This window comes from Eucalyptus grandis, chromosome 9, assembly GCF_016545825.1.
Source record: "Eucalyptus grandis isolate ANBG69807.140 chromosome 9, ASM1654582v1, whole genome shotgun sequence".
Lineage (NCBI taxonomy): Eukaryota > Viridiplantae > Streptophyta > Magnoliopsida > Myrtales > Myrtaceae > Eucalyptus > Eucalyptus grandis.
This window is the reverse complement of record NC_052620.1, coordinates 14,856,804-14,882,178: the sequence shown is the minus strand read 5'-3', so window position 1 is coordinate 14,882,178 and position 25,375 is coordinate 14,856,804. Positions and strand designations below refer to the sequence as shown.

General features: G+C 40.0%; 2 protein-coding genes across 2 annotated transcripts; both read right to left on the bottom strand.

Annotated features, from left to right (window-relative positions):
* Positions 1-5,733: 5,733 nt before the first annotated feature.
* LOC104430189 lies at positions 5,734-6,999 on the bottom strand. The gene is made up of 3 exons (XM_039302379.1): positions 6,987-6,999; positions 6,163-6,484; positions 5,734-6,065 (listed from the first exon to the last, which is right to left on the bottom strand). Exons 1-3 carry the CDS (start codon positions 6,997-6,999, stop codon positions 6,017-6,019), a joined length of 384 nt encoding a protein of 127 aa, XP_039158313.1. The 3' UTR covers positions 5,734-6,016.
* A 13,665-nt stretch (positions 7,000-20,664) lies between these two features.
* LOC104418373 (pentatricopeptide repeat-containing protein At3g49710) lies at positions 20,665-23,303 on the bottom strand. Its single transcript, XM_018863039.2, is given in 3 exon segments — positions 20,665-21,063; positions 21,065-21,492; positions 21,495-23,303. Coding segments are annotated over 3 exon segments (2,157 nt in total). The 5' UTR covers positions 23,119-23,303; the 3' UTR covers positions 20,665-20,958.
* Between the last annotated feature and the right edge of the window lie 2,072 nt (positions 23,304-25,375).

Genomic DNA, 25,375 nt, shown 5'->3' with positions numbered 1-25,375 from the left:
TTCTTGGCCCAAATAACGTCCACTATATTTTCTTAACATCCTTACCCATGCACCACACTTCATTTTCTCAAGGCATAAGGATGTTAGAAGTATCAAAAAATTTCGTCGATTCACTTAAGTATCGAATCCAAAAAACAAGATTATTTAAATACCTTCAATGACATATATATATATTACAGGCTTTTACAATAAAATGTATAAGTTAATATGGCATTTTTTAGCTATTAAAAACAAATCTAACGTGAATTATGATGTGAATATGAGTCTATTTTAGACATTATCCGTTATTCTCGTTTCAGTCGAGCCATAAATCCGAGTTCGAGGTTTCCATGGCAGATGAAGATGGTGGATAAGACGCAGTTTCAATGGTAAAAAATGGAGATGTTAAAAAATAATGAAGATGAAAATCATTCCCTGTCACCTCCCCTTTTCTAAGAAGAAATTGGGCTCTCCCGTCCCCACATCCCGCCCCCGTGTCCTTGAATGTCAGAATCTTGGCCAAATAAAAGAGGGATTTTTCTTCACCGCAGTTTCAGATTTTCTCCAGAGTTCAATAAATTCTAAATATGACTTCGATTCCTGTCTGGTTTGTCTTCTATTTTCCGCCTTGTTTTGTTTTTCAGTTCTCTGACTATCTTCCAAATTGCATTGCCATTGATTGCGCTCCAGGAAACTGAGTTTGCAAGGAAGCTCTAGTGGAACCACTGTCGCCATGGCTGGAGATCTGGAGATGGACTAGCAGAGTGATCCTCTTGATATGGAGATGGAGCTCTTCATGGCCGCGGAGTCGAGAATCGATGGGGGCAAAAGCAGGGATGATCGATCCAAGAGATCGTCGAGCCCATATCCAGCCTCGACTAAAGCAACAACTTTCATTACCCTCCTCATCTTCACCAGCACCTTGCATCATCTTCCACCTTTTCTTCTTACTTGGTTGTTCGCAAATTGAAAAACAAAAATCCTACTTTGGACAAATCCTTATGCCATTTTCTTATGTCATTAACCACATAATAGAGCTTACTTCGATAAAGAAAAATTAGCAAATCCATTTTCAGATAAGTACCAACCATGCAAGTATCAAAACTAGCGGCTACAATAAAAATCAAAGTTGGGGGGGTAATCTGTAACTTTTGAAAGTCCGGTTGTTGTTATGAATCAATGTTGAATTCATGAGATTTTATGCAATCATCCTATACTTAGAACTTTGAAGCAGTAGATAATTTTCCTTGTTACAAGATGAGATTATTTATCAGAGCAAATCACTGGTCCAAACCACACATTAAATTCCTCATTGTGGAGTCATACCTTTATGTTTGAACTCATCTCTCGACATATAAAAGCGTTGGGAAAGCCCCGTAAAAGTTGAATACCTTCATGACGGGGAGATCCAAGAGAAAGCTAATAATCCGAGCCAGTGGACAACTTAGTTGGATTTCCCATACCCAAAAGCTTAAGCCATTGAATTATGCTCGCTTAAGTAGTAGTAATCACTTCTTTTTATCTATAAACATATAGGCTCCATTTGTTTCGGAGAAAATAAATGACTTGGAAAATATTTTTCCTAAAAATAGTCGTTTGTTTCTTTTACAAATACGAATGAACGAAAAATATTTTCATCATTTGGGAAAATGTTTAGACAAATTGCTGTCGGTAATAAAAATAATTTCCATTAACTAATTATTTCAAACAATATAAACGATTATTTTTAGGAGAATATTTTTCGAATCATTTATTTTCCGTGAAACAAACATAGCATATATGAGATTTCTTTTTTTTACACCACTTACATGTGTACGTAACAAATTTGCATCGGATATAGGTCGTGCATATCAAAGAGCACAAAATAAGCAAGAAAGAAGGTCGAATTCGGACTCTCATGTAACGAATAGTCATTTGTTTCTTTTACAAATACGAATGAACAAAAAATATTTTCATCATTTGCGAAAATGTTTAGACAAATTGCTGTCGGTAATAAAAATAATTTCCATTAACTAATCATTTCAAACAATATAAGCGATTGTTTTTAGGAAAATATTTTCCAAATCATTTATTTTCCGCAAAACAAACATAGCATATATCAAATTTCTTTTTTTATTTTACACCACTTACATGTGTACATAACAAATTTGCATCGGATATAAGTCATGCATATCAAAGAACGCAAAATAAGCAAGAAAGAAGGTCGAATTCGGACTCTCGTGTAACGAATATTCGAGCTAAATCTGGATATATCCTCGATGCGAGGACTAGTAAGATCGATTCGGCGGTCCGACTTTTTCTTCTTTAGAGCGAATACCCACACGGTCTCAGGCGAAACAAAGTCACAATCGAAATTGATGGAAAAGTACCGCCGTCTAGTTCACCACATGATTGTTGCCCCCACGCTTCCCAACTTTATTAACACCACAAGAAAAGCGCGGACCATGTTATCATCTTATTCACATTTTCTCCAAAAAGAAAAAAAAAATGGAGGACCCCAAAATCATAAAATTAATGAGCAAAAATTTTAGAATTAAAGAATTTATCTCATTAAATTACAAAAAAGAAGATATAAGACATGTCCAATGTGAGTTCGTGCCAATAAGCTAATCACGGCATGCAAAGAGTTATCATTTAAGGAAAATCTTTCACTAATGACTTTGATGCAAGAGGGAGCGACTTGTTAAGAGGATTGAAAGTTTTTGTGTTCTCCAAGCATGTAATGTAAGAGGTTATTTTCCTTTTCCAATGCAAATCAAATAAGCAAATGTTCCAAAAACATACAAGCAAAATTGCGCATCAAACTTATCATGGAGATGGATTTGTGAGCAGCCATTTCTCCGCTTCAAAAATTGACTCCATTGCTTCATTTTGGTGACATATTCATATCTCAAATTTAAAGTATGCTTAAGTATTTTTAATAGATCAAGATTCTCCATAATTTTAGAGAAGGAAATGCTTGTGCAAATTGACTGGCAAATTCTATTATCCAACCTAATAATGCAGGTGATAATTATGTATTAGACAGGCCATCAATAGATTTGCTTCATTCATTGTTAGGGGATGAGATTAGATAATGTTTTATTAAGAAAGTAATGATGTATAATCGAGTTCTGTTCCTTTTCTTACTTTGAAAAAAAAAAAGCTTAAGGCTTGAGGCTAAATCACCAAACACATAAAGGAAGTTGACTTGAAAACTGGCGGTGCGGTCCGCAGGGGTACAATCTCAAGCAACGGACAAGATGAGCTGTCCCCAAAAGTCCATTTTCTTCACTTTTATTATGAAAAAATTGAATGAAGTCTATTTTCTTGTCGCTATCTAAAAAGATTGTATTTACTTTCTTTCAAAGACGTCGTCATCTAAATTATTAATCATCCCACTGGTTTCCTGTACCAGTGTAAATGCATTTAAAGAAAAGAAAAGGTGCTAAACTAGGGAACGCAAACGAGGAGGCAAAGTCCAATATTCTATTGTCCGTGTCCCAATCGGAGGATCTCGATTTCGATGAACCTTCTCCTGAATATTTATAAAAAAAGGAAATTAGCGATCACTGACTCATATAAACATTCCCCCAGTTCAGTTCAAGACACGAGACTGTTCGGAGGAAAAAAGAAAAGGCAGATAAGCACAGAAGGATTACTTCGACCGCTAATAAAAAAAGTCAAAAAGACAGGAAAGGCCGTGCCTTGGATGATCTTTTCTAGGACGCCACGCTTTCATCTCAATTAATTTTGATTTGAAAGTGGCAGCAAGAGGAAATGGAAATTGCATAAAATCGTTACGCACCAGCCAAAGTCATGCCGATCAAGAGATAATGGTAGACATAACAATTAATATAATTTGATCTCATTAGTAGTAGAATTATGCAAGTGCAGCTTAAGAAGTGTAAACTACTATGATGGCGAAATTCATGTGCACATAACACCAAAGCATGAGAATCATCCGATCGGATATAGATTTTGTAATTTAATGGCGCAAATCATCTAGTATGTATGAATTAAGTTTTAATTTTTATCTTATTGCTAATATTATTTTTTCGGTATATGCATTTTGACTCTCAAACATAAAACACTCGGGACTTTTACAATATATAACGACTGACCAATGAAGTTACCTATAATACTTTCGAAGTTTTTTAGAGATTTGAAGAGCTATTTGCAATTTCGGTGGAAAAGCCAAAGTTATACGTTTTGTACCCTGCTTGAACTTTAAATAAAGCCGGATCAGTTTTTACCCCCCTTTTTTTCAGTTTTTTTGGTTAATTTAGAGCTCGCAAACCACTCGCCTTGACTTTATTATATTCTAAACTCATGAACTTGTGCAACAAAGTGATGCGTCAATTCACACGCAATATTCCATACTTTATTATTAATTTTTAAGTCATGGGAGGGCTAGGTCTTGTGTGCCGTGCTGCAATTTAGCCATCATGTGTTGACATCATGAGTTGAGTTTTATGTGGGATCGAAATGTTAGGCAACTCAAATCAATCGGTGTCCATGTCTTAAAATTTCTAAGTCTTTGTTTTTTCTTTTTTGGGGTGGGGCCTACGTCTACCGTATTTCATTTCATGTGCCATGTTGCAATTTACTTACTTTTCCAATGCTACAATGCTATATCTATATATATAAAAGATTGTCGCAAACCTCTTAAAATCAAGCCATCCCCCAGGAGCTCGATGCACTACATCTCATTCCTATCCAACTCCTTCTCAAGACGGAGCAACATCTTGATTAGTCTATGATTTAATACCATGGTCATTTAAATTTGGAAGAAAGTATGAATTGCAACAAATTTTGAAAAAGACTTCTATCCCTTTTGAAGCAAATGAAAATTCTTGCTGAAAAGAACTTTGTAACATACTTGAGAATAAAAACATTAACTGAAAGTAATTTCTTTTACAAAAGTTTCTTTTTAAAAAAAAAAAAGTTTATGACAATTACTTCCTCGCTCCTTCCTTCTCCACCTCTGTAGTTCATGCACAACGACGACAACGTGCTCAAAGACGACCTACGGCCGAGGAGGGTAGGCCGATGTCGGTAATTAATAACCTAATCAAATTGAGGTGTCAACAAAGACAATCCAGGGCCAATAGAGAGACTCTCTTTGTGGCGATCATTAGGGGTGAGCAGTTCCCGGTTCCTCACAGGTTCTGCTTGGAACCTAGAACCTACCCTCGGGTACAGGTTTCAAAAACCTAACCGTCAGAACCAAGAACCTGGAACCTATCCTATCACAGGTTCCAGGGTCGGTTCTAGGTTCTAACAGATTCTTTATTTTTTATTTTTTTCATTTTTAGTTAAAAAAATGGAAATGAATGCAGCAATAATAACGACATAACCATGAATCCTGCAACCTGATGCTAGAACACACTTCACATGCTAAACCGACTTGAAGCTATTGAAGATGCCCAATAAACTGATGTGACTCATTTAGACATTGCATATAGGAAACGAGCTGGTAGGCGAAATTGGGCACTTACATCACTACCGCATACATACCACATAAGTTGAAATTCCTCAGAATTGACACAACTAAAAGCTCCCCAATGTCTGGAAGGACGACCACTAATAATCACTACCACACTATGAGAACAAGCACCACCGTGACCTCAACAAGCACTTGAACAGGAAAAGCAAGTCCAACACAAGCCTATAAGTCTCATCTAAATAAGAAGATCGGGCCAATCATTAGCAGAACCGATCAAAGGTACTGAACATTGAACACGATGTGTTGTAACAACGATAAGCTTAACAAGACATAAAGTTGAAGCAACATTAAAATTCACTAAAATCCCATCCCTGATACTATCAAAACCACATGAAGCAACAGAAACTACCATAATTCGCAGATCATCGGATATAAAAAATGCTTGTGCTCGAGAGTAACAAAGCAACATTGTATCTAAGCAGCTATTTGCTTCCTTAAAAGTCTTCAATTCGCTTAAAAGCAATAATTAGAAAAACATCGAGAGGTCTCTTTCACAACAACTAAAAAGCTCTAACCCAAAGCAAAAGCACCTCCTCCCATGAAAACAACTCAGAACCCTAGCTTGGTGCGGCGCCAGTGCCTGCGCTTCGCGTTGTACCTGAAAGATTTCGACGACAAAAATTAGGCCACAAAAAATAAAATAAAATAAAAAGACAGCTTTTTTTGGACAAAACGTGAAGGAATTGGATATGAACCTGATGGTGTTGTCGGTTCGTATGCGAATCCAGTGAGGGATGGGCCTATTCTGCCTCATCTTCTTCACCAGCTTCTTCTTGATCTGGCGACGGCGAGCACGCGGCGACGGTGGTGCGAAGGCGACGAAGGCACGAGTCTCACGGCACCAACAACAGCATGAATGGCGCACCGAAGACGGCGGCAGTCGTGGCTCAACCCACGGCCAAGGGGGGAAGAGCTCGGTTGGGCGGAGGTGGTGACGGTTCGGAGCAATGATGGCCCGGACGGCCGAGCAAGCGGCAGCAAGAGGTGGTGATGGTGGCTTGGGGATGGCGGTGGTGCCTCACGGCGGCGCAGACGACAAGACAACTCGTCAGGCTCAACGGTGAGACGGCTTGTCAAATGAGCAGTGGGTGGTGGGGGTTCGGTGGCCAAGAGGTGGTGGTGAGTAGGGCGTGGGGCGGCGGTGTGGTGGTGGGTGAAGTAGCAACCGGCGAGAGGAAGGAAGAAGAAGAAGAAGAAGAAGAGGGGGGGGGTTTGGCTGAGAGAGGGGGAAAGAGAAGAGAGAGAGAAGAAAAGAAAAAGTGGGGGTAGGAAGTGACGTGAGGAGGAAAAAGTAGAGAGAGAAAAATAAAGGGAAAGAGGGGAAAATTGAAGGGGAGAAAATCGTGTGGAAGGGATTAGGGTTTTTTATTTTTTAACTTTGCCGGTTCCGGTTCCTCATATTCCGATTTCCGGAAAAAGAGAACCGGGAACCGAAACCGGTCCCCTTAGAACCGGGAACCAAACCGGAACCTCCTCCGGTTCGGTTCCGGTTCCCGGTTCTACCCGGAACCACGCTCACCCCTAGCAATCATATCTCAGTTTGGGAAGTTCAACTAAGGAGAGCTCACAGTCTGACCAAAAAAAAAACGCAAGGAGAGCTCACAGAAGTAGTCTCTGCAAAGTTTTCTGGGGTCTCCTCCTGCAAGGTCGCCAGAAATGGAAGGACCCCCTAATGAGAACCCTTATCCTTACCCTGCTCAAGGCCAAGGTACTCTCTGTCTCTCTCCCTCTCTCAACCGTGTTCATGGCTGATCTTGCATGGCGGTGGGTAGTTGGTTATGCAGGGTATTACCAAGGGCCTCCCGTACAAGCGCCTCCCCAGTCCTATGCTGCTCCTCCTCCAGGGTATTACCAGGGGCCTCCCGTACAAGCGCCTCCCCAGTCCTATGCTGCTCCTCCTCCTCCAGGGTATTACCAAGGGCCTCCCCTACAAGCGCCTCCCCTACAAGCGCCTCCCCAGTCCTATGCTGCTCCTCCTCCCAGAAGAGAGCTGAGTTTTCTTGACAAATGGTACACTCTCTCTCTCTCTCTCTCTCTCTCTGCCAGGAAGATTTTCATGTTCATTTGGTTTAGAGAAATTTAATTGGCGATAGTTGTCGTTGGCTGGTTTCAGCCTCGAGGTCTATTGTTGCTGCTCCTACATCGTCGAGTGCTGCCTCTATTGGTGCTGAGCAGTGAAAAAGTGGAGTCCACCCACTTCCAGATTGTTCCCATGATTATGATTGCACGTCTCTGTATTTGACATATCAGTGTTTTTCCTGTGTTCTCTCTAGATGATTCCACGTCATGGGCAGCTTTGTATTAGACTGAATTCTATATGTCATTGTAGCATGCTCTTTTGAATGGGCTCTGTTTCTCATGTTTGTGTATTTTAATAAAAAGTATTTAGCCAACGAAAAATACTTTTTGGTCAAGGAAAACGAATTCCTCCGCCGCCTCATGAGGTCAAAACACTTTCCCCTTTCATCTTTTTCCGTCTGACCTCTCTCCCTTCGTTCTTTCGCTACCTTTCTTCTTCGGCTCTTCTTCATCGACGCACATCTTCTTTGCCATTGAAGATCCAAATCTTCTTCATCATCGAAGGTCTGGCTCTTCTTACACGATTCCAGGTTCTTTCACTTTTTTTTTTTTTGAGGTACGCTGTTCGCTCTCCCTTCGCTTTTCGCTCGCCCTTCTTCACCGGCGCTCATCTTCTTTCGCCATTGAAGGTCCAAATCTTCTTCTTCACCGACCCTCATCTTCTTCGCTAATACATTTATAATGAGAACATCGCGCATCATTAACACGCAGAACCACATTCAGTAACCGGGCATGGCGTAACCATCAGAACCCAACCGCAACCAACCTTCCAAAGAGCTACCCAGACAGCCAAACGCGCCTCACAATCACCACCATACCGGACGTTGATCGCGACCACCGCCCCGGCCGCACCACCCTCCCCCTCCCCGGCGGGCACCCGGGCGCCGCTGGGATCTCCTCCGTCCGAGCCCATCGGGCCGCTGCGATCCGGCCGGCGGGAACCCTTGGCCCGACGAGACGGCGATCGGAGCTCCGGATCGATGGGCGATTGTCGCTGGAAGAGAGAGAGTATGTGTTTTGTCCAATGCGGAGGGAGAGAGCTTTTTGCAGGAAACGACAAAAAGACAGATGCGGAGGGAGAGAGCTTTTTGTCATGAATTCCAGACCTTGACCTTAGCCTCAAATCTTTTGTATGATTTCCAAAATCAAATCAAAAGATGTTTAGGTCTTCCTATCTAGCTAAGTTTATCCTAGCTGTCCATTACGAAACTGATTTGCGATTTGCTATCTATTGGTCCTCCTAAGTACATTCAGGATCAAAACTTCACCTAGCTGTTCCTTATCATAATCTCTCCAAGTCCTCATCAACACTTCGTTCTAGTGAACTTGTTCACCCTCTATCAAAGTTCATCCGGTTTGTAGATGTCTTATCACTCTGTATATTTTATACCATTATTAATCATACAGCATTCCGATATCAAGTTCACTTAGTAACAACTAAATAGATGGTTTCATCAACTTCAAAATATCATAAGAGGTTTCCCAACAATTTGTGCAAAGTTAGAGGGTTTAAATGGTTAATCCTACAAGTAACAAAGTTTGCCTTTCCTAAATATGCCAAATTTCCAAACATTGTGATGATCGATTTATCCTCATTTTACCTTGAAAATTCACTACTTCTCAAATTTAATTGAAATTTATTGTAGATTGTATCACATGATCTAGCAGCCTCTCTTTGGGGTAAATCGAAAATAGCAATTTACCCTCCATATTGAGAGGATCCAAATCCCTATCTTGAAGACATGTAACACGTTGAGTCTTGAGGGATCATCATGCTATCTAACCACTAAAACAACCACAAAAATCACGAGCCATCTTGCCGCAAACATCTAAAGTGTATAGTGCAGTCTTTCTAGTATAGTGAAGTCCCTAGTGGTGTTTCTTAGCCTTGACTGAATTGTATTACTGCATTTGAAGGTTTATGCTATATATATCTTGGCATCATAACAACTATTGACACCTAAATTTTAACGGCCCGTTTAGTCATTAAAAATTAGGGTTTAATTTTATAAAAAAAAATATTAATTATATAGCATATAGATTTTTTAGGTGCATTTTATTTTAATTGGCATTTTATTTATTAGACCGGTGGCAAATGGGTCGAATTGGTGGTTTTGAATTTTAAATAGGTCGGACTAAGCCAATGAAGAATACAAATTAGCCCAAGCCCGTTTTCTGAAATTGAGATTTGAAATAAAAATCTTTTGGAATTTGAGAAATCGGATTGTGAACTTATCTTTAAAAAATTAATAAAAAATATTTAGGAAATAAAGAGAATAAAAAGATTTTTGTGATTAAGAGATTATAGAAATCTTCGAAATATCGATCACATTTTTTTCTTGCTTATAAAAGGACCGTGTACGGTAAAGCAGAGGGAGGCTTTTCTAGGGTTTTCTTTTGAGTCGATCAAGGGAGAAAAACAAACAGTCAAGTGAAAAGAGGAGAAAGGAGGAGAGAAAGGAATTCTCTTCCGGTTGAGAAAAGAAAAAGTCTCCTGCAGAAAGTTCACGGGCAGAGGGAGAGTGACGTGAGAGAGGGGCAGAGAGGAATAGACGTGCAACAGGAGAGAGAAAAAAAAAAAAAAAAAGAGAAATCCTAGCACTATTCATCATCTTCTTCAACGCTTCCTCCCCGTTGGCAGGCCGCCCACCGAACCACCGCCCAGCAGCTCGCCACCGTGCCGGAGCCCCACTCACCCGCGCCTGCCTCTCCGCCGCGCCGCTCGCCTGACGTTTCCGCGTCCGTCGCCACCCTCACCGCTCCACTCGGCGACCTGCAATCCGCAATCGAGAGGCGTTGCTCCCGTGAAGCCGCTCTGTGCCCTCTGCTCTCACCCGACTCCAACCCGAAGCTCCACCTGCAGAGCCTTCGCGTCGCCGCCACACCAGTGCTGCCGTCGCGCCGGATCCGCCCAGCCGCGCCTCCCTTTCGCCGCGCCTGCACTATTGCCGATCCGCCTCACCGCGCGATTACTCCTTCACCACCGTTCCTCGCTGTTCGCAAAGCCCGACGCCCTCCTCCGCTTTCCGCCGGTAATCGATCCGCCCAACGCCGCCTGCTGCTCGGAGCCGAAGACCCGTGCGCCGCCGTCGTCCAGCCTCCAAAAGTCCGAGCCATCCCTACCGCCGGCTGACCCGCGATTCCGGCCCCGTCGCCGCAGGAGCCCGCGCCACGATCCGCTTCTGCTCAGCCCCATTGACGACCCACGGCCTCCGACCCGTTTTTGCCTGCAGGTCACCGGAGTTCCCCGAAGCCGCTCGGATCCGAACCCCCTGCACAGCACCTGCTGTTCGCAATTGGCAGTGACCCGCGAGTCCCCCACGCCGGCCTCCGCCGTTCCGCTTGTTGCCGGAGCTTTTCCGCCGCCGGTTTGCCCTCGTCGGACCTCCGACCGGCAGTGACCAGCCTCCCTTGTGACCTGCCACGAGTACAAGGCCTGCAAGAAGGCAGGAAAAGAAAAACAAAAAAAGAAAAGGAAAGGAAATTAGGTAGTTTTATTTTCTTTTTTCTATTTCTTTTAAGTTTAGTTATTATTGTGTAAATTTGAGGTGATCTTCATTTCATGAATTTTGTAGGCATTATCCCCGGGGTCTTCCTTAGAATTATTGTAATTATTAATTTAACCCGTAAGATGTCGGGTCATTTTTTTAATTATATTAATTTTTAGGGCTTGTCGATAGTATTTTAAGTGTTGAATCAATATAACTATTAATTTAATTCGTAAGAATTCGGATAAATTTTTTAGTTATTTTAATCTTTTTGTCGTGATAATTAGAGTTAAGATAATCGTTAATTTAACCTGTGAGACAACAGATTATTTTAATCATTTAGTTGATTGAATATCTTGATTGTTTAGATTTAATGTTTATTTGATAATTGCTTGTTTTTTTGAAAACCTCTAAAAATCTAAAAAATATTTGAATTAGGATTCAGTTTGTTTTGAAATATTCATTGTTATCTTGCCTATCTAGAATAGGGATTTTATTCCAAATTTAGGAAATTATAAAAAAAAAAAAAAAATGCATTCATTTAGGTTAGTTTTATCATTATTTGAATTGCATATGAAATTTTAATTTCGAAATTAATATAAAAACTAAAAAAAATCGTCATGCATATATCATGTTGAATTATGGCATTCTTTGCACATCATTGCATATTAGATAAATTGCATGTTAGATTAAGATAATATCTTAGTTTAAATTAGGATTTAATGTGACTTGATCCTTAGTTTAAATTAGAATTTTAATCTAGCTAGATCATTTTTGCATTTTTAAATAGAAATGTCAAATGCACGTCATTTAGTTTTTATTAGGTTCATTTAATTAGAACTTCCTCGTCATTAAACTAAGTCATTTAATAAATGTCGCGTGACATATAACTCGCATACTAAATTGTATGTTGTGTGTCATTTTAGTATGTCATTGCATCGCATTACCTGTCATTAGAATTAGGTCATTTTATTAAATTAGATTGCATATTTAATTGTTGCATTTCTTTAATTTCAAATTTCATGGAAAATATAAAAGAATTAGAATGAATTCATCTCATGCTTTAGGATAGATTGCTTGTTTATTTATGACATACAATTTTGGTCATGTTATCATATTATTTCAAATTAGAATAGTGACATGCATTGCATAAGTCATGATTTTCATTGAATAAAGTGAAAACAAAAATTGGAATTGCGTGAAATCATATCTAGGGTCGCTTGAAATCATATTTAGGATCGCTGATGTGAATTCTGATTTAACACTGTAGATGCTTTCGTTGCTTCTAGGTATGCTTTGCATTATTGCTTTCTTGAGTGTTAAAATTGGTGGTATGCGCACATGTATGATCACCTCACATGTTAGGAAGTTAAATTAAAATCAATTCAATTGCCAAACATTTTTTTGAAAATGAAATAAAAAGGTACCGAAAGGGCACTAGGATAGTTTGGTGTAACCAAGTCCTCGAACTCATAAATTTCTAGTTTGTAGGAGTAAAGTAAATCTCTCGTTACTTTATTTGGGTGGTGACTTATGATTGAAAATCATTTGCATGTTAAGAATTCAAACATAATTCGCGAATTGGCATGGGCTTGCAAGAACTCGAGCTAAGTTTAAAGACTTATCCATTAACCTAGTTTTAGGTGGTGAACTCGCGAAAATCTGGTTGCGACAACAACCATACATACACAAGCCATTTTGTGGTGAACAATTAAAGCATATGGTAGTCTTTCTAGCAGAGTGTAACCTAGTGGTGTTTCTTGGCCCTGATATAATCAGATTACTGCATATTGAAGGTTTAGGTTCTACATATCTCAACATCAGTTGTATTAGAATGTAGGTTGAAGATGCTTTTTCACCGACAAATGACAGCAGCAAGATTACTATACAGAGCATGATGGCATACAGGAATTTATTACCCAACCCCATAGTTTCTTTGTTGTTATGGAATTTACATGTTATTTCCCAAGAAACACTTTATTTGCGCCAAACCCCTCTGTAACACTTAACAAAATAGTTTTGGCATTTCATTGATATACTATCATCACCTGTGAAAATTGGGTAAGGCCTTCATAGTTAGTTTTAGGTTTTCCTCCCAGACAAACAATGTCAGTTTGGCGAAATCTTGATCTACATGATAACAATAAATATTGGTTATTATCAATTTGGTTTTGTTTCAAACTGTTAAATGTTTAGCCTGCAGACATATGAAGATCTCATCATTAACTTAGGAGTATGTATGTAATTTAAATATCAAAACAAGAACCACAAAAAATTCTTTCCGTGATCATCAAAGGAAGAGTTACAACAGGTAAGGATGACTATCCAGTACCATAATGAGTGGATATTCATTGTCTGGTTTTGCTTCATCCAGAGAGATTTTCAAACGTATCTATTATTTCATGCAAAATGTTAGTTTTAGTGTATAATCAAATAATTTCAGTAAGTAAATAATTTATTGTGAAACAAATGCAATGATTTAAAATAATAACGTAAAGGGCTATCACATTTATCAGGGGAAAATTGTCCAAAAAGTCATAAACATATTGTACTTTTGTTAATTTACTCATAAACCTTTTAATTTTGCCAATTGAGTCATAAACATTTTCACTTCTTACCAATTCAGTCCATCAGGCTAATTTTGGCCAGAAAATGTTGACATGGACGCCGGTGATACCACGTAGGACTACCGGTGCCGACGTAGATAGTTTTTAATAATTTTTAAATTTTTTTGAATTTTTTGAAATTTTCTTTTTTCTTTTCTTTTCTTTCTTTTGGCTTTTTCTTTTGCCTTTTCCGGTGGCCGGCCACAGCCAGCTGAGTGGCCTCGCCCGCCACAAGCAAGGCCCAACCGGGCGAGGAGGAGCTCCGGTGAGGGCAGCCCTCGCCTAGGCTCGATCCGACGAGGGTCAGCTGGGCGAGGCAGATCCTCGCCCAGGCCAAGGCAGCCTCGCCAAGCATCGGCCGAGTGACGGCGACGACGACGCTGGGCGAGGCAGCCCTGGCTTAGGCGAGGGTCGGCATCACCGGATCCGGCGAGGGAGCCCTCACCGGGCTCGCCCAAACCAGATCTCGGCGAGGCCAGCCCGACCCCCGGCCAAGATCGGGCGACTTGGAGTTGTTGGCTGAAGACGATGAACGACAAATGACGAAGACGATGAACGATAGTAGGGCGAAGAGGTAAGGCGAGAGGCGCGTCTTCCTCAATGGAGAAGACAAAGATGACGGCAGCGGCGGTGGCGCCGATGCCGAGGAGAGAGAGGTGAGGTGGGTGGCGTCGGTTGGCCATGGGCGAGGGCGAGCCTCGGCGAGGGCTCCCCTCGCCGAGATCTGGGCGAGGCCGGCCCTCGCCGGGGCTCCTCCTTGCTCGGCCGGGCCTCGCCCGTGGCGGGCGAGGCTAGCTAGCTAGCTATGGCCGGCCATCGCTGGTGGCCGGTCGTCGCTGGTGGCCGGTGGCCGGCCGCCGGAAAAGGCAAAAGAAAAAGCCAAAAAGAAAAGGAAAAAAAAAAAAAAGGGAAAAACAAAAAAAAAAATAATTCAAATAAAAAAATTCAAAAATATTAAAATATTATTAAAAATTGTCCACGCGCACCGGGCGGTCCTACGTGGCACTGCTGGCGTCCACATCAGCATTTTCCAACCAAAATCGGCCGAATAAACTGAATTGACAAGAAGTGAAAAGGTTTAAGACTCAATTGACAAAGTTAAAAGGTTTAGGACTGAATTGGCAAAAGCGCGATAGGTTTAAGACTTTTTGGACAATTCTCCACGTTTATCAGTACTTCCATTTCTTCCATCTTAAAAAAATGTAAACAAGTACATGATAAACCAATATACCAGAGATTTTAGATTTTAGTTTGATGATGTTCAATTTTCTTTTCCTTTCTTTAACAAACCCAGTACCATGTTAGCAGTCCTCCACCAATTCTACCAGTAGAATCACGTTGTTCAATCCACATATCAACTAAGAATTGAGTGGTTCACTCCGCATCACTATCTATCAGGTCTACCATGACCAAGATAAATGTTCCAAGCCAAGCTCTTGGCAACTACCCCAACCCCCTTGAAGAACTTTTCAAATCATAAATGACTCCGATTGCCCCCAAAGCAACCCATTCAAAAGGTGGTCACATAAGACTTCCTCCTGATTTCATTCTTTCAATCTAATTTATGTAAGGGAACATTTGGTAGGAGGGATCGGTGCCAAAAGGAAATGACCATTCAAACCCTATTCCTTTGCGATGTTTTGTTTTATTTTCTCTGGCCTGAAATTGAAATCAATGCCCATGGCATCAATAGAAGTAATGAAGATTCAGACTCGGGCATGTCAACAGAATATTCAGCATCCATTGAACAGAAAGAATGCCCGTTCCAATGCAGCCCTTAAGAAATTACAAGAAAATTGCACAATAATGTCTTTCCCCATGTGACCTACTGCCCATACTTATCTATACAATTATTTTAAGGGGAAGAGTGGACAATTTTACATTAATCAGTTTGAAGCTCGCTAAGTTTTCTACTTTCTAAAAAACAAAAAGTGCTTTCGTTGTAAATGGCACCAAGGGGGTGCCAACAACTCATGTCAACAAGATCTATAAGGAACCATACAACATAATAAAATCTCCACCTTAATATTGTCAACAAGGTCATCAGAGACAGCACACTGATAAGACTTGCTCACAAAGTATTCAACCAAGAATCAGACATAGAGATTAAAATACACATGTCATATCTCATTTTGTTTTATAAATTATTCAGTTCCATCATATAATTATCAACTGCAGCTTTAGCACAGAAATAAGCGGTAGCAGAGAAATAAAAGGCATAACAGCGCACCAGTGATAAGAAAGCGCTGGACAAATGCAAAGCGTAAATAAGAGTGGTTCCTGTTTGATTTGAATCAAGCCCAAGATCTATCAAATGAACTATTCACATGCATTATTCAACCCACAATAATCTATCACAGTGGCAACCTCAAATTTATATGTAAAGGAGTAACTTCTCGAGTTTGAAGATTTTGTCTTCGTATGACTCTTCATCCACAGAGGATAAGAAAGTGCTTCAAGCAACAATTTTTGAATCTATAAAACCATTAATAACATTGACTGAATGAATCAAGCAGATAGACTGTGATAAGAACCAAAATGTTCTTTTGGTGTGATAGCTCCTTTACCTATTCTCAGTGCAGCAAAGAGATCAGAATTTTAATGTATTCAATCCAAAGGAAATGCATCGAGTGGCAAGGCACTTGGACTTTCAAATTCAAATTCTGCTTGGAACAAGCGTGGCTCAGATATAGTCCAGGAAAAAGTAGAATACCACGAAAGACACTTGTCAAGATATGTTGTAACATAAGACATGGAATAATATCATGTAAATTCAAAATATTTATCATATAGCTGATGCTCAGGTAGAGATATGAAAGGAAAGAATTATGCCTTCTTCAAGACGTAAATTACATGAAAGGTACAAAGTTAAATAGATCGGATATCAATTTTGTCAGGGATTAAGCAGATAGACAGATACCACAGAATTAGACATGCAAGGAAACAGAAGAAGGCAGCTTCTTCAGGAAGAGTGTAGTCCCTGAATGTAGTCCCTGGGAAGAATTGTATCGCTCCTAAGAATTAAGTATTGTCAGATAAACCGATAGGCTGTAGCATCATTAACTAGATTTCTGTTCTTCCATTTATTAAATCAGAAGAGCTGGAGCAACACTGCTGAATCACCCCTACTCAGTCTAAAAACAATAGAAAGGAGATTCCTTTGTATTGTCATAGTAAATAATGCAAACAGATGCATTAAATTGAAACTAAAAAGAAGAATCAAACATAAAAAGCAACTCAGAGTCTCTCTTCACAGTAGAGCCACATTGCTCTTAGATAGTTTCCATTAAAAGTGAGAGTGACACTATAATGAATCCCCATCTCAAAAGTGACATGACTTGGACCAGAACATCTCAATGAGTTAACCTAAACAGACTAACCTTAGTCTACCACCCACAAAGCAAAAGAACAAGATAATGCTTTCCACATTGCCATAACAAGCAATGTATAATAGACAAAATGATACATGATTAAAATGACCAATCCATAGAAGGAGAACTTCCTTAAGAACGACTGAAATGTCAACCTAGAACTGCATAAACAACGGGGATGATTTTGAGACCTTGGCCTAAATCACCCGAGATATGGTCAGTGTGGCTCATCCTATTCTGAGCCTCACACTCGTGTACTTTGGGTGTAAGTGCAGCCAAAGCAAGCATTTTCTAAAAGGTCATCCATACCACTGATAGTGTTCTCACCCGAGGACTAGCCCTCTGCACCATCCTAAAAGCTTTCTACCAGGAGCCATACCTTTTCCAAGCCTTCCAGTCTGAGCAGTCACTCCCCACCCTCATCAAATCAGGGAATTACAATTTTACCAAAAAGGGAGGAAATAAGCAACCTATACTTCCTAATGGCAAGTATGAGAATGAAAGAATTTATCCAAAACCACAACCAACATCTGTGACCAAGCAGCTGAATGGGAGTCAAAACATTACATTACCTTGCTCGTGATTGAACAAGAGATGCAGTGGCAAAAGATGCATGTGAAGCAGCAACATGTCAAAAGAAATTGAGAGATTAACCTTTCTTGACTTTTACATTTTCAAAGGAGTAAAACCATTGCATTGGCACCTAGCAAAATTTTTAAACAAGTCAGACCTCACCACGGCCCTCCAGTGACATATCTATTAATTATAAGAAAATTTCTTTCAAGTTTGGAGAAATCAGATCTAAGCATCGTCAAGTGCATGATTCTCAGGTTCACAACTGGCATATTTACAAGGTTAGTTTCTAATACAATATATTATAGGAGAATTTCTTTCAAGTTTGGAGATATCAGATCTAAGCATCGTCAAGTGCGTGATTCTCAGGTTCACAACCAGCATATTTACAAGGCGAGTTTTTAATACAATATACTCCATCACAAGAGTTCCCACGACATCAAGAAAATTTCTGCTATATCTAAAGATACACTAGATCGATTATGCGTGATTATATTTTACGGCTACAAGCAATCTTTTAAAAAGAAACAGATCAAAAGAACTTGCTTGATGTCTGCTTCCAATTTAAATGAGGTCAGAAGTTAAGTTCCAAACGGTAGCATTACTGAAGACAATAAAGATTGAAGAAATTTGTAATGGTAGAAAGTGAAGTCTACAAAATGATTTCTTTCAAACAAATAGAAAGTGATATGCACTTATCTAACTTATAGTTGGTTACACATTGAACTTATTTATGATTTACTACTTTATCATTACTACGAGTAACGATGTTAAATAAGACAATTAGTTTGTAAAGTCTCTTTATATCTGTATCCAAATTTTGAAAGTACAGAACAACTTAAGAATTGGCCCATCCAAGTCAAAATGATTTGGCCACTTAATGACTGGCTTAGTACCTCTTCTGCTCCTACAAGTAAACAAGATCAGACATAGAAAGAGTTCTCAATAGAACTAGTCATTCTAGACCGAGTTTTAAAACACTAGCAGAGAGCAAAATTAAATCTGTCATCAATAACAGCTTGATTAATCTCATGAAGCGATTATATGATGCATTGCAAAAGCCTCAAAAACTATGTTACACAATTTTCTAGACACATACATAATCATTGACATTAAAATTATAAGGAATAAATCATAATGTAAGAAAAATTACAAATAGTAATTGTGATGTCCCTATGTAGGAACCAGCTAAACTTAAACATAGTCAAAACTCATACTGTTCAACAACTAAACAGTGAAAAATCCACTTACTGCCAACTAAGATGGAGATAAACACTAAATTCTATACTTCCCTGCAGAAATTTTAGTATTTCATCTTTCACCAGACTCTAATCAATCCATTCAAACAGGAGAAAGGATGTGAAGATTATTGCTGTCTGAATTGACCTATACTTTTTGCTTAATCTAAATCTTGCAGCTCATTCACTTGAGTCTTTTTCATCTAAAATTCCTGAAAGTTTCACAACACTCAAGTGTTGATGTAAATGATTGTCGATAATGAAAATCTTTTGATAGAAAAGGAAAAGTTATGCCTCCCATTCATAAACAAACTATAACAAATCTAAGCAACTGAAGAATCTTACCAGCTAAAGGGCACCACCATAATGCAGAAAAAGTAATGTGGTAAGCCATCCATCCAAACAAAATGGATGCTGGTTTTACAAACGGAAGGGCTTCTCCAATGTTAAGGACAATTCAATCCTCAACAAGCAAATTCCTCTCTAACAGAACACCACAGCCCAACTGACCAAGAAAAATGCACTCCAAGATCGTCAGACCCTGCACAATGAAAAAGAATACGGAGAAACAGATTCTTTGACCTGCTTACAAAGAAAACATCTATTGGCTAACACCATTCTTTTTCTCTTCAAATCTTTTTGTAGTTAGAATTCTCTTCACACACTCTCAGGACAGAAAGCTAGCTCTCATCGGTGCTTTAGAATTCCAGGAAATCTTCCAAGGAGAAGGGAGTTCCCAACTTCTGTTGTGTTCCAGAAGTTTGACATGCTGATCTGACAGTGATAAACCCATCGTTGCAGGCTATAGTGAAACCATAACACAACATCCTCTTCTCCATCAATACCCTGAAAAGCATAAAGCATGCCAAAGATCATAAAGTAGTTCAATTTCCCCATGATTCCATAGATCTTGATGCTGCCACACCATTCCTCCATTTTTTCCCTTCACGAAATGAGGCCATTAAAGAATGATCTCAACAACATTTGGCAGAATGCTGCCTTATAACTGCCAAGATACTGTAGCTCATAGCCATCTTTTGGATAAATTTAGATCATTCTAGTAAAAAGAAGACTGTTAAGTATAAGTCCAATGATCCAAGATCGGATGGCTAAGTTTTCCTTTGCAAGCAATTTCATCCCAAGTTGCAACACCATGTTGCTGTCATATTTGGGAAAAAGTCCTTGGTCGTGACCTAGCAATAAGAATTGTTGAAGTATTTAAGTATTAAACCATGCCTTCATCTAAAAATTTGAGCTTTTAAAACAATTGACTATGGTTTCACACAATTCACATGGTATTGAAGAAGGAGGTCCTGAGTTCAAGTTGTATAAGGTCCCCTCTTTGTTTTCATGCTTCAATTTTAGGCCAAAGCCCAATCTTTGCATAAGGGGGAGTGCAAAAGTATTCAAATAAATACTAAACCACGCCTTATCTGACAACTTAAACTTCTAGCACAATTGGCATTGGTCCCACACATTTGCACTAGCATGATTGAAGCTTCATTAACAGTATCATGATCAATCAGCAAAGCTGAATGGTAAAATATAATCTCATTTAAAGATTGATGAATCAACGGTAAGAATCAAATAAATTCTTAGGTAAAATCCAGGGATTTTCTATTAAATTACGCAAAAAAAAATAAAATCATTACAATAGATTTACTAGTATCTCCCATGGGGAAATGGAAATTGTGAAACCTGTTTCAATAGATTTACTTAGATTTTGCAACCACACAACTGCACTTATTCTCATTCAGAACCCAACCTACAGATTGGACTTCTTGAGCAGCAATTGTATCACAGAACGCTAGATAAATTCAACTCAAACAGACCAATTAAAAGGAAGTGGGAGGAAACAACTTTTCAGGCTGATAGGTAATGTGAACCTTCCTAATATTCGACAAGAGGGATATCTGGGAAAGAAAAAAAAATTTGAATCAACTCAGTCAAAAATTCACATAAACTAATCATGATCCATATGTAACATAAAAGTTAGAACTCAATGCTTTATCAGCAAGTTCGAAAGCAGACTATAACCAAATGGGGCATGACATTTGCTCTTGAATTCAAGAAAAATATCTATGATTCTGATTTACATATTAATAAAGCTCAAAAGGACCCAGTCAAATGCTTTATTCACCAGTGATCCTCACAAGAGCATTGCCCTTCCTCGAAGCAATGAAACCTGCGGGTGTCCCTAACAGTGATTTCCCTTTTTGTAATCTTAGAGATATGTTTGATTTGCATTATGGCAATCCCCACATATTCTAAGATTTTTCACCACAAGTATTGGCTCCACATCCTTGGTCGAAATCAACCCAAATGCAACTGCTAGCTTCTCACTGTGATGTCTTAATCTCATTTCCATCTCTTTTTCCTCCATTCCATCCTCCTTTAATGAAACCTGATTAACATCTGGTACATAACCAACCTTCCTAATCTTCAATAGCATCTCATCCAAGTAATCACGAATCTCCTTAATCATTGGGTGTGAACTATCTTCTGCAACAAATACATGGGTTCTTCGATTTAGCTCGATCCAGCTGCAACCTGGATTCTTTTTAACACCTCTGTCTCGCATTAGCCTTCTTATTGCTACCATATCTTCCAATCTGCCAGCACTGCTGAACATATTTGAGAGGACAACATATGGAGCAGCATTTGCAGGTTCATGCCGCAAAACTGATAGGCTGCTTTAACAGCTATCTCCATGTTTCCATGCTTCCTACATGCCCCAAGCAATGAGGCCCAGCCAACGGAGCTAGGACTGAATGGCATTGTCTCGATGAGCTTCTCAGCTGCACTTATTTTTCCTGCCCGACCTAGTAGATCAATCATGCACGAGTAATGTTCTGCCTCTGGCTCAAGCCCAAACTTCTCCTTCATCATGTTGAAATATGTTTGGCCCTCATGAACTTTCCCAGTATGTGCACATGCAGAAAGTACAGAGATGAAAGTTATACTGGTAGGAGGGATATCATTGTCCAGCATCTCTTGAAAGAGAGCAAGAGATTCCTCTCCTAATCCATGCTGAGCATAACCTGCAATCATTGAGTTAAGTGAGACAGTATTATGCTCTGGCATCCTATTAAATAACCTCCTGGCATCCCCCAGATTTCTGCATTTTGAATACGTTGCAATTAAAGCATTATCAACAGAGATATAATTTGAGGGAATCTCTGATTTGATTACCAAACCATGCATTTGTTTCCCCTGAGAAGGAGATGAGAGATTGGAGCAGGCACTGATTGCACAAACAAAGCTACAATCATCCGGTCTGTACCCAAATCTTCGCAGACTGCAGAAACATTCTAGAACCTCCTCTGAGAGTTCCTCGTTTTGTGAATACCCTTAAATAATAGTGTTCCGCAAAACCAAATCTGGCTCCTTGATCTCTTGAAATACTTTCTCGCAATCCAACATGGCACCCTTGCACTTAGATTACAAGTTAATCAAGCCACTCCCAACATGTGAATTCTGGTGGAACCCTGTTTTTACGAGCTTAGCATGAAACTGAAGCCCGCCTACCAAATCACTTAGGCAGGTAAATGCAGTGAGAACACTTGCCAAAGTATACATTTCTACATACATGCCCTTCCTAATCATCTCTTGGAACAGCTCCAGTGCTCGTAGCCCTTCCCGGTGCAGTCCATAAGCAACTATCATCGAATTCCAAGAAACCTCATCTCTAGCGTCCCCCATCTCATCGAACATCCTCTTCGCTTCATTCAAATAACCATTCTTACTGTAATACGTTAGAAGCGCGTTGCTCGGAGAAACATAAGAATCAAGACCACTGGAAACCGCAAAAGAATGCAACTGCCTCATCAAAGAAACATCATCGCCGCAAGCTGTGACCACAGCAGACAATGTGAAGCCATCCACGTCGAGCCCCATCTCCCGCATCCCCGCAAACAAGGAGAACGCCGGTCCCATCTCGCCTCAGTCGGCAAAAGCGGAAAGCATGGTGTTGTAGGAAACGAGGTCCGGAGCGGGAATTCGATCGAACAGCTGGCGGGCGACCATCATCTGGGACTCCTTGGCGTAGGCGGCGACGATGGCATTGAAGGAGAACACGTTCGGGTTCGGGGTCAGGTCGAAGGCGCGGCGAGCGGCCAGGAGGCGGCGGCATTTGGAGTAGAGTAGGATGAAGTGGTTGGAGAGGTAAGTGGAGGGAGGGACGAGGGACTTGATGTACAGGGCGTGGAGGGATTTTCCGGTCAAGAAGTCCCTCTCAGCTATGCAGTGCTTTAGGAGGTGGCGGAAGCTGTGGAGGTTCCATGAGAGTTGGTTCATCTAACGCCAAGCAGTGGCCGATCAAGAAAGACTACGGATCAAACAGGGCAGATGCCAAGAACCCTCCTTTATTCGTCCTGTGCACGTGTTCGGGGATGCTGAGGATTACCCAAGAACCTAAGTAGCGATGTTAGAAGCATGAATTGGATCGAACACAATCTGTTCACGCAATTTCTGCAAGAATGTCTTTGAATTTGCATTTCAGAACGCGAAGTACCCTTTGAAAAAGTCAAGATCTCAGCAATTGCACTTATGTATATAGCAGTTGGTCGTTGCTGGGTTGAAGTCTTTCAACCCGCCAAAACCTCATAAGAAATAAAGGGACGACGACACAAATGACTCTTGAATTTCAATTCATCATGTAATATCATATATGAACCGGAGTTGTCAAGACAAAAGCAGAATTAAGAGTATTAAAGAAGAGCTGGAAACTTTATGGCGCAAAGAAGAAAGGTTTTGGGGTTTGAAATCATGGATCAATTGGCTTTTTGTTGGGGAGACAAAAATACAAAGTATTTCCATGCAACAACGATCCAACGGAGACAAAAAAAAAATTAGTATGCTGAAAAATGGGTCAGGGGAAATAGCAAATTCAACACCTCACCATGTCTTTTTTCAAGGAGCTATATACCTCGGTAGGCGCAACTACATTCTAGTCCTAGATCAACAGCTTATGTTAATTGGAAATGATATAAAATGACTGTTTAGTGGCGGAAGTAACTATGGAAGAAATTCATGCTGCTGTTTTCCAACTAGGAGCTCAGAAAGTCCCTAGTCCAGATAGTTTAAACGGACTTTTCTATCAACACCACTGGGACATAATCAACCTTGATATCTTAAAGGAAGTTCGAGATTTTTTTCAATATGGGGTTCTGGATCCAGCCCTTAACAGAACACACATCACTTTAATCCCAAAGGTTCCCCATCCGGAGACACTTGACTAATATCGTCCTATCAGCTTATGCAATTTTGCCTACAAGATTATTGCAAAAATATTGGCATATAGACTGAAACGATGGCTGCCTATGCTGATATCAGAAGAACAAAGCGCATTCCTGAGTGGAAAACATATTCAAGACAACATTTACGTCGTACAAGAGGTGTTGCATCAATTGAGGAAGCGAAAAAGGAAGAAGCACTTCTAGGCGATACTAAAACTTGACATGAAAAAAGTTTATGATAGGATAGAATGGGATTATCTAGAAGGTTGCCTGCTGAAATTGGATTTCTGTGCTCAATGGGTTCATTGGATAATGCAGTGTGTTACCACAGTCACATTTAATATAAAGCTTAATGGGAAACCTCAACCTGCTTTTGCTCCAACTAGAGGCATCCAACAAGAAGATCCTCTCTCACCCTATCTATTTATTCTGGTTGGAAACATTTTATCAATTTTGATGGGAAATGCGCTACAAGAAGGGAACAAAAAGGGAATCTAGCTAAATAGATACTGTCCTACTTTAACTCATTTGTTTTTTGCAGATGACTCAGTCTTTTTCTTAGACGGCTCTATCCAGGAATGCCAAAATGTTGCAACTGTCATTAACCAATATTGTTATGCTTCAGGACAAGCTGTTAACTTAAACAAATCAGGGGTATTCTTTAGTAAAGACTGTCCATCTTTATTAAAGGACAATATGAAGAGTGAACTAAGAGTGCCAGAGCTAGAAAGATCAGGACGGTACTTGGGACTTCCATCTGATTCGGGCGCATCAAAGAGGCAAGTTTTTGGGTGGATTTTGAATCGGATCAACATGAAATTAGAGGGTTGGAAGGAGCAACTCATATCAAAAGCTGGTAAAGAAACTCTCTTGAAATCAGTGGTGCATGCGGTACCACAATATGCCATGTCAGTTTTTAAAATCCCAGTGTCAATATGTAAAGCTATAGAGAAAAAAATAGCAAACTTCTGGTGGATAAACAATGATTCAAATGCTGGTTTGCATTGGAAACGCTGGGAAATTATGAAGATGAGGAAAGATAGAGGGGGAATGGGTTTCAGAGATTTGATCACTGTTAATAAATCCTTATTAGGGAAGCAAGTCTGGAGGATGGTCAAAAACCCAAATGCGTTATGGAGTAAACTATTGAAAGGATTGTATTTCAATCGTTCGGATCTACGGCATGTTGAAACCGGGCCGTAATCCTTCATGGGGCTGGAAACGTTTACTTATTGGAAGAGAAGCCATTGCGGGATCAATTAGATGGTCGATAGGAAATGGAGAATCTGTTAATATCAGAACAGATAGATGGTTGA

Coding starts and splice junctions, on each gene's coding strand:
- LOC104430189 (XM_039302379.1), bottom strand. Junction 6,066..6,162: donor CGAACCGACAACACCATCAG/GTTCATATCCAA, acceptor GAAATCTTTCAG/GTACAACGCGAAGCGCAGGC.